Source organism: Mytilus galloprovincialis, chromosome 8, assembly GCF_965363235.1.
Source record: "Mytilus galloprovincialis chromosome 8, xbMytGall1.hap1.1, whole genome shotgun sequence".
Classification (NCBI taxonomy): domain Eukaryota; kingdom Metazoa; phylum Mollusca; class Bivalvia; order Mytilida; family Mytilidae; genus Mytilus; species Mytilus galloprovincialis.
The window spans coordinates 86,216,777-86,225,536 of NC_134845.1; the positions used below are offsets into that span (position 1 = coordinate 86,216,777).

The 8,760-nt window shown below is 31.8% G+C and overlaps 2 protein-coding genes across 2 annotated transcripts; both read left to right on the top strand.

Annotated features, from left to right (window-relative positions):
* Nucleotides 1–275: 275 nt before the first annotated feature.
* On the top strand, nucleotides 276–2,830 carry LOC143042725 (uncharacterized). The gene is made up of 4 exons (XM_076215167.1): nucleotides 276–631; nucleotides 1,189–1,369; nucleotides 1,871–1,956; nucleotides 2,601–2,830. The coding sequence occupies exons 2-4, from the start codon at nucleotides 1,191–1,193 to the stop codon at nucleotides 2,828–2,830; spliced, it is 495 nt and encodes a 164-aa protein (XP_076071282.1). The 5' UTR covers nucleotides 276–631; nucleotides 1,189–1,190.
* A 58-nt stretch (nucleotides 2,831–2,888) lies between these two features.
* LOC143042723 (uncharacterized) lies at nucleotides 2,889–6,900 on the top strand. The gene is made up of 4 exons (XM_076215164.1): nucleotides 2,889–3,392; nucleotides 3,768–3,907; nucleotides 4,402–4,580; nucleotides 5,340–6,900. The coding sequence occupies exons 1-4, from the start codon at nucleotides 2,889–2,891 to the stop codon at nucleotides 6,149–6,151; spliced, it is 1,635 nt and encodes a 544-aa protein (XP_076071279.1). The 3' UTR covers nucleotides 6,152–6,900.
* Nucleotides 6,901–8,760: the final 1,860 nt, after the last annotated feature.

Sequence of the window (8,760 nt, forward strand, 5' to 3'; positions counted from 1 at the left end):
CATCCTTCCTTTTTTTTCTAGTTATATCCTAGAATATATATAAAACAGAAGATGTGGTATGATTGCCAATGAGACAACTATCCACAAAAGACCAAAATGACACAAGCTGGTGGTAATAATTTTGAAAACTATTATTAATCTTTTTTTGCAGTCACTTAATTTTTGTATACTTATGTATTGATGTACAAAAAAGAAAAAAAATGTAACAAACATACAATGTAAAACAAATCATTTGGGTTAAAGATACATTAAAACTATTAAAGATGGTGCTTAGTTGAAAATGAACAAACATAGCTTATGGGGGCTGAGGTCAGGTAATAAAAATAAAATGACTCTTTGTCAATTGCTTTATTCTGTAAAGCTTACAAGTAAAAAGTAATCACAATCATTTTAAACCCAATAGTATACACAATCTGCATCGGCAAAAATTGTTTTTACTGTTGAATGTATAAAACACACTGCATGTAGTAAGTACATATTGCATTACATTAAATTGTTATGAATTTTTAAGAATATTTTTTCTTAACATTTTAGATACCATGTTATAATACCAGATGTCTTCACATAAACAATGTTGCAACTGGGAAAAGACATAACAAGATATGGGATGCCAACACCAAATTAGCTACAGGTATTTTTAGTGAACAACCACTTTGTCTAAAGTCTAAATACAATTTTGCAAATGATAACTAGAGCAAATTATTATTCCCCCTTGTAAAAATGTCTAGAGGCACACAAATATGCATGCAGTATCTGATGACAACCACTTTAATTACAGGGTGATCATGACTTGGGATATGTACATAATGTTTATATTGAATATTTATATGCTTACTTAACTGTGAGATCAGGAGATGCTGATTTAAATGGGGTCAAGTGGTTTATTATATAGAAAATTTCTGGAACCGTAACTGTCTGTAAATTCAAAAATTTATGCAAGATTTTAATTGTAATGAATAATTCAATTGAGTTATTATTGCAGTACATGTATAAAAAACTTACATTCAATTTTACACTATATTTTTGTCACAAAATGCAACTTCTCCTGTTATAGTAATACATAATATTGATTAAAATTTGTGAAATTGAACATGCTAAGTAATTTGTCAATATTCAGAATTGTTTATTTTATATGCTGCTATTACAAATTAAGCCTTTCAATGTTAAATTTTCTCTTTTTAATTTTAGCTATGGTGCATACTGGAATTGGAGGGAGACAAGTCAACACATTCCTCACAGCTCTCAATATACCACCTGTGAGTAATACATTACTCAGTGCAAGGCAGAAGGAATTAGGGGGTGCTATAGAGACTGTTGCAGAGAGCACCGTGGCTGTATGTCTATCTGAAGAACTAGATATTACAAAGAAGTAGGTGCATATATGATCTAGCTGAAATCTATTTATCGTATAATGGTTGTGATTATACTGCATGTATATAAACAATGACATGTAAACAATTTAAATTTGTATTGAAGATTGAAGGTACATGTAACGTCATAAGTATAAGACTTAAAAGTATAAGAATACAATTATGCCGTGTTTCAGTAACGTAATATTCTGTGTGTGATTTCGAACACTATTATCGCCCTTGACAATAATCTACCCTCTCTAAAAGAAAGGTAAGACATGCATGTCATTTAAAAAAAGGTTTCTACTGTACAATGTTAATGAACCAAGATAAACCCTGTCAATTCCAAAAAGTAAAAGGGAGATCATCAAACATAAGGGTAGTACATGTAGGCCAAAACTGATTTTGCATTTTGTTTGAATTCTTTAAGTTGAGACGAATCATTATTTAGCGCGAAAATTATAAAATTGGATGTTTCTATTACAGCTCTAGTTTTTATTATCTTTGTTTTGTTTTTTCAGTAAATCTGATAGGGATGAATTGATTGTGAGTGTGGATGGAGCCTGGCAGAAAAGGGGAAGTGGCAGGTCATATGACAGTCTATCAGGTATAATCATCAATAAAACAAATCTTCAACTTTAATCCTCATGGATTGATTTTTTGTAAAAAGCAAACAAAAATATTTATTTCTGTTCTCAAAATAAACAAAATAAACTTGGACGGAGAGTTGTCACATTGCCACTCATACCACATCTTCTTAGAATAAAAACTGCATCGCAGAAACATCAAACATTATATTGTAACAATAATAGGCAGCCAAATTCTTACTCTTACTATATCATTATACCCAAATAAAAAAAAGGGGGGTAATGGTTCTTTTTGGGGTGGTATATAGGAATCACCCTATCTCTTTGTCTGTCTGTCTGTTTGTCCTTCAATATGTCCTGTAAGCACAACTCCTCCTTAATGGATGGCTCAATATTGATGAAACATTTAATAAAATTGAGAAAGGAAATGGTGAATATGTCAAAGCGACAACCACCCGACCATAGAGCAAACAACAGCCGATACACAGTTGTAGAACACGATCTTAGAATGTGCTTGAAGGAGGATATTTCTGGTTAGAATTTTTCAAGGGAGATTATTGAACTTACTTAGTTTAAATATCACAATATGGCAATAGATCTTGTAAGCACAATTCTTAACTTGTTACATTGCTACAAAATAGAAATCAAACTTTTTATTTTGCAGGACACTGTTCCATGATTGGTGCAGAAACTGGCAAGATTATAGGTTACAGTGTTCGCAGCAAATTTTGCAAAACCTGTGATGAAGCTAACAGAAAGGGAACTAAAGCAAAAATGCATGACTTTCCACTTAATTGGGATGGTAGCTCTAAAGCTATGGAGCAGGATATGGTAGTCGAAATGGTCCAGAATATAAAAAAACAGTGGTATTACTGTTGGCACTATTATTGCTGATGACGACACCACAACCATTGCAAGACTGAGAAAAAAAGTAAACCCCAATATAAAGAAAATGTCTGATCGAAATCACGTCAAAAAAAATATTGCCAACTCACTGTACAGTCTCGGACAGAAACATAAAAAATTAAATCAGAAAATAATCAAATACTTTTTAAATTGTTTAAATTATATGATGTGCCAAAACCAGAATGACCCTGATGGTGTTGAGAATGGTCTGGAAGCTGTGGGTAGACATCCATTTGGTGACCACACTTTTTGTGATAAAACATGGTGTTCACACGTTGAAGATCCATCAAAGAAATATGCATCTCTGCCGTTTGGAAAGCCGTTAAAAGACATTCCTCTCCAAACGGCATTGATGGACCTTATGAAAGGATACAAAACACAAAGTAGCAAGCTGTCCAATCTAGGAAGCACACAGGGGAACGAAGGTTTCAACAAAAGTGTGGCATCCAAAGCACCAAAGGCACATTTTTACAGTGGTTCCTCCAGTCTAAATATAAGAGTAGCGGCATCTGTTGCACAGAAAAATGAAGGGCAATCCTATTTACTCAAGGTATACTATTTGATTTATTTTTGTTTAAAACTTCTTTGTTTACTACTTTTAAGCACTTGTCAAGAAGCAGGGACAGGACATTTAGAAAGACAAACCATAGGAAAAATTAGGAATCATATGACAAACAAGGAACAAGTTAAAAGAACTAAAAAAAAACGAAAACAACAAATTTGAACCTCAGACAGAGTAAAATGTAGCTTATAAAATAAACAATGAGCAGACAAAAGTCTTCTTTTAAAAAAGCAAATATATATCACCTATGTGTGCTTACTGTTTTTCAAATAAATTGTTAGAACTTAAATTATATGGTTAAATTTAGTATGTTAGTCTGTTTAAATTTAAGTGAAAATACTTATTACTATATTATTCTTTCAGGTCAACAAAAAAATAGGTTTATCTCCAGGTGTCCATACAAAGCCGTTTGCAATTTTAAGAGATATCCAAGCAAGAAAAAGGAAGGCAATTAGTGTCACACGGAAAGAAAAAATCCGACGGATCCAGCTGAGAAACAGACGGTATGTTGATAATGCACTTCTGCAAACCCCAAATAAACACAACACATTCCATTTTTTAACTATGTATTTTTTTCTGAGCCAACAATAGATAAGTTACCTCATAAAGTCATAGCTCATAGTAGAAGAATAAATTGTGTGCCAGCTAGTGTCAGTATTTATCTGGCTGTCTTGGCACTTTAAAGGAGCCATTATACCTTTTTAACATGATATATCTGTTTATAATTTTTTGCATTAGTTCTTTCAACTCATTCTTGGCGGCATCAAACTATGCTTACATATAATTTTTGTTAACATCAAGCAATGTATGCACATCTCCTTATGCTGGTCCAAGTTTGTGCAAAATACAAATTAATGTTGGTAAAGCATCTCCTTGTAAATAAACAAACAATATTCATTGGAAGAAAGATTCAGAAACAGACCAATAACAATATGTTGTCCATTATATATATTTTTTTTATTTTAAACCTGAAATTCAAAAATTATTGCTTTTTAAGAACAAAGAAAAATACTGTAAAAGAATTGTGCGAGGGCCTAAGTTACAGTAGTGCAATTGATCTGCAGGACCACCAGGACATTACAGAGATTCCCTCTGCACCATCTCCACCTATAGAACACTGCCATATTCAGGAGACAGCAAAACTTGTTTGCTTTGACTTTGAAACTACAAGTTTAGGTAAACATATAATTCATATTGAAATATTAAGAGATCAGTGTTGGTATTGGTATAGTTTGCAAGTCTTTAATTAACATCATTATTTCATCTTTAATATGCAACATTTGTACATGCAATCAAAATGAACAAGTTTAAAAAATCAGTGATTATTGAATGATACAAGAAATGAAACTGATAAAAAAACATTGCCGAAAATTTGTTAATATTAACATAGTCAGATATATATTATATATGTAGTGAGAAATGTGCTTTCATGCAAAAATTTTAACTAATTAACAATTGCAATAATCATTAAAGAGCAAACTCCATTATCTTTGGTGCATGATTAACAAGAACAGCACAAAGAATTAAAATAAAAGTGTACTTTTAAAACTGCTTGAACACACTGCAACAGTCACATTTTTATCTCGAACTAACAATAGTACAGAGGCATTATGTTCTTCAGTCTGTGCGTCCCTCAATCTGTATGTTTATAGATCCTGTACATGTGTCAGGTTAAAGTATTCAATAAAGTTTTTGGTCATAACATTTTTTGCTGAATTAGTAAATCAGTAAATCTACCTGAAACATAGTACATATGTGGCCTATGATATGATCTTTCTAAATTCAATGCAAAACTAAGAAATGATGGGGGGAATGGGGCATCACTGAAATATGCACTACTATTCTATTAAAATTTTTCATATCAAATACAACATTTAATATAGGAACAATCACAATTCTATTTGCTTTAAAGTTCTTTATATTCTTTTTTTACAGCACGTGACTCACACATCACTCAAATAGCTGCTGTCAGTGGGGACAATCATAGGAGCTGTTACGTAACTCCAAAGATTCCAATAACAAATCAAGCTAGTGATATAACTGGCATTACAGTAAGGAATGGCAGAGTGTTTCATCAAGGGAAACCTGTTGACTCTCTTTCTATTTCCAAGGCCATGGAAGATTTTTTCAAGTTCATCAAAGGAGAAGGTGATAATATATACCTTGGAGGTCATAACATTAAAACATTTGATTGTCATGTTCTGATCAATACTTTAAAATGTATTGGAAAATCCAACATTCTAAATACACATGTTCAAGGATTTTTGGACACCAGACTTCTCTTCAAAATTAATAACCCAGAACTCAAATCTTTCTCACAAATAAATTTACTCAAAACTCTACTGAATTGTGACTATGCTGCACACGATGCACTACAGGATGTGACTTTCCTTCAAAAACTTATGGAATCCTCCAAAATTGACTATACTGATGCCAAATTTTCTTCTGCAACTTTTACTGTTCCAGCAGCATTCTATTCCTTTGACCAATCAGCTTCATGCAAGTTAAATCTACCTACACTTCTGGAATTTGTTGACAATAAGGTGTTAAGCATTGGAATGGCACGGAAAATTGCAGCTTCGAACCTTAATAAGGCTTCACTTCTTATAGCATTTTCAAGAGGTCAGGAGAATGGATTACAACAACTTTTTTCTGAGGAATGTGGCAAAGGACCAAGAGTAACAAGATCTTCTAAAATAATCCATGCTGTTTCCAAGTATATTTCAGAACACTTAATTGAAAGTTAATTTACTATAACTACATATGTATTTACAATCAACTTATTCATTCACTGTAACCGACTGATATTATAAATATTTTGTGTTTGTCAATCTTTGTAAAATACTTTTATCTATTGTGACCCTAGAACCTTTTTTGAAAATTCTGAATTTCCATAAGAAGTATCCCTTCCACTAAACTTGTCTTAACCCAATGTAAAATAAATTCAATAAAAGCATAATATGTGAGTTAATTTTACAACAAAGCATATAGAAAATAGTGAATCTGTTTTCATGAGCAAATTGGAACCACACATATATTTATATTTGGCCTTATAAAAATATCTGTACATCATAAAATGAAATGTTACTGTGCTTATAATGTTTAGATTTTAAATAAGAATAATGTATTGATATGTTCATTATATTTGTATAAAAAAAAATCTGTTCATCTGTCTGTAAGTGCAATAATAACCAACATCAGAGAGTGTTCCATAATTTAATTCAACTTTATAGGTCAAAGGTCAAAAACTACCTACATTTATTTACAGTTCAGAAACCTGTCATATGGTGAAGATCTTGAATGCTCTATAACTGAAAACCTTTATGCGGTCTGTTCAGTGTTTATACTTGACATGTATAGAAATCAACAGAGGATGTTCCATAATTCTTGTATAACCTTGTAGGTCAAAGGTCAATGTTTTGGTTTGTTTTCTTGAAAAATCTTTTGATTTTAGATATAAAAAAAAAAATATTTTAAATAAAATGTTAAAATTGTTGTTTTATATCTTTCTTTAACGGTCAACTTTATTGCATTTTATTGTTGTTTAGGCTTTCTGTAAACATGAACAAGGTATTAATATTTTGAAAAAATATTTCTGTCTATTTGGGATTATTTCCCTTGAATTTAAAACTTTGGCTATTTTTTGGGCTTGACACAGGTCTAAATAAATGTAACAGATGGACAAATATCTTTAATGGGGAGTTTCAGAGTAAAAATATCTATCTTATCTTATTATTATAGACTAATCTAATAACACATAATTAGTCGACATGCTGTATATGTACCGCATGAGAGGAAGAAAAGTTTTCATGAGATTTTTGGGGCAGGGTAGGGATAGTAAATAACATGATTTTTCAAAATGCACACTAACCCATATCTAATTGTTAGAAATGTTAATTGTAATTATGCTTTCAACTGCATGTTTATTGTGAAAAAAAGGTTGAACAGAGGAAGGGTTCCATTTTTTGTGTAAATGTTGGAATCTAGGTTGATTTAGGTGAATAAACCCAGATTTGTTGGGGGGTGTAAAATGGTATTAAAGATTTTTTGTATGTTATTATACTGTGTGTTATATGATTTTTGATCATGAAACAAGTTTTCAAAAAGATAAAACACCCAAATTGGGTTATTAATATATATTTTTTTTTTAAATCCACATATTGCTTTTTAGCTCACCTGTCCCGAAGGGACAAGTGAGCTTATGCCATCACTTGGCGTCCGTCGTCGTCCGTCGTCTGTCGTCGTAAACTATTTCAAGAATCTTCTCCTCTGAAACTACTGGGCCAAATACTTCCAAACTTTAACTGAATGTTGGGTTGCTGCCCCTGAATTGGTAATTTTAAAGAAATTTTGCTGTTTTTGGTTATTATCTTGAATATTATTATAGATAGAGATAAACTGTAAACAGCAATAATGTTCAGCAAAGTAAGATTTTTAAATAAATCAACATGACGGAAATGGTCAGTTGACCCCTTTAGGAGTTATTGCCCTTTATAGTCAATTTTTAACCATTTTTCGTAAATCTTATTAATCTTTTACAAAAATCTTCTCCTCTGAAACTACTGGGCCAAATACTTCCAAACTTTAACTGAATGTTCCTTAGGGTATCTAGTTTGTAAATTGTATCTGAAGTTGTGATCTATCAACAAACATGGTCGCCATTGCTAAAAATAGAACATAGGGGTCAAATGCAGTTTTTGGCTTATAACTCAAAAACCAAAGCATTTAGAGCAAATCTGACATGGGATAATATTGTTTATCAGGTCAAGATCTATCTGCCCTGAAATTTTCAGATGAATCAGACAACCTGTTGTTGGGTTACTGCCCCTGAATTGGTAATTTTAAAGAAATTTTGCTGTTTTTGGTTATTATCTTGAATATTATTATAGATAGAGATAAACTGTAAACAGCAATAATGTTCAGCAAAGTAAGATTTACAAATAAGTCAACATGACGGAAATGGTCAGTTGACCCCTTTAGGAGTTATTGCCCTTTATAGTCAATTTTTAACCATTTTTCGTAAATCTTAGTAATCTTTTACAAAAATCTTCTCCTCTGAAACTACTGGGCCAAATACTTCCAAACTTTAACTGAATGTTCCTTATGGTATCTAGTTTGTAAATTGTATCCGAAGTTATGATCTATCAACAAACATGGTCGCCATTGCTAAAAATAGAACATAGGGGTCAAATGCAGTTTTTGGCTTATAACTCAAAAACCAAAGCATTAAGAGCAAATCTGACGTGGGTAATATTGTTTATCAGGTCAAGATCTATCTGCCCTGAAATTTTCAGATGAATCAGACAACCTGTTGTTGGGTTGCTGCCCCTGAATTGATAATTTTAAGGAAATTTTG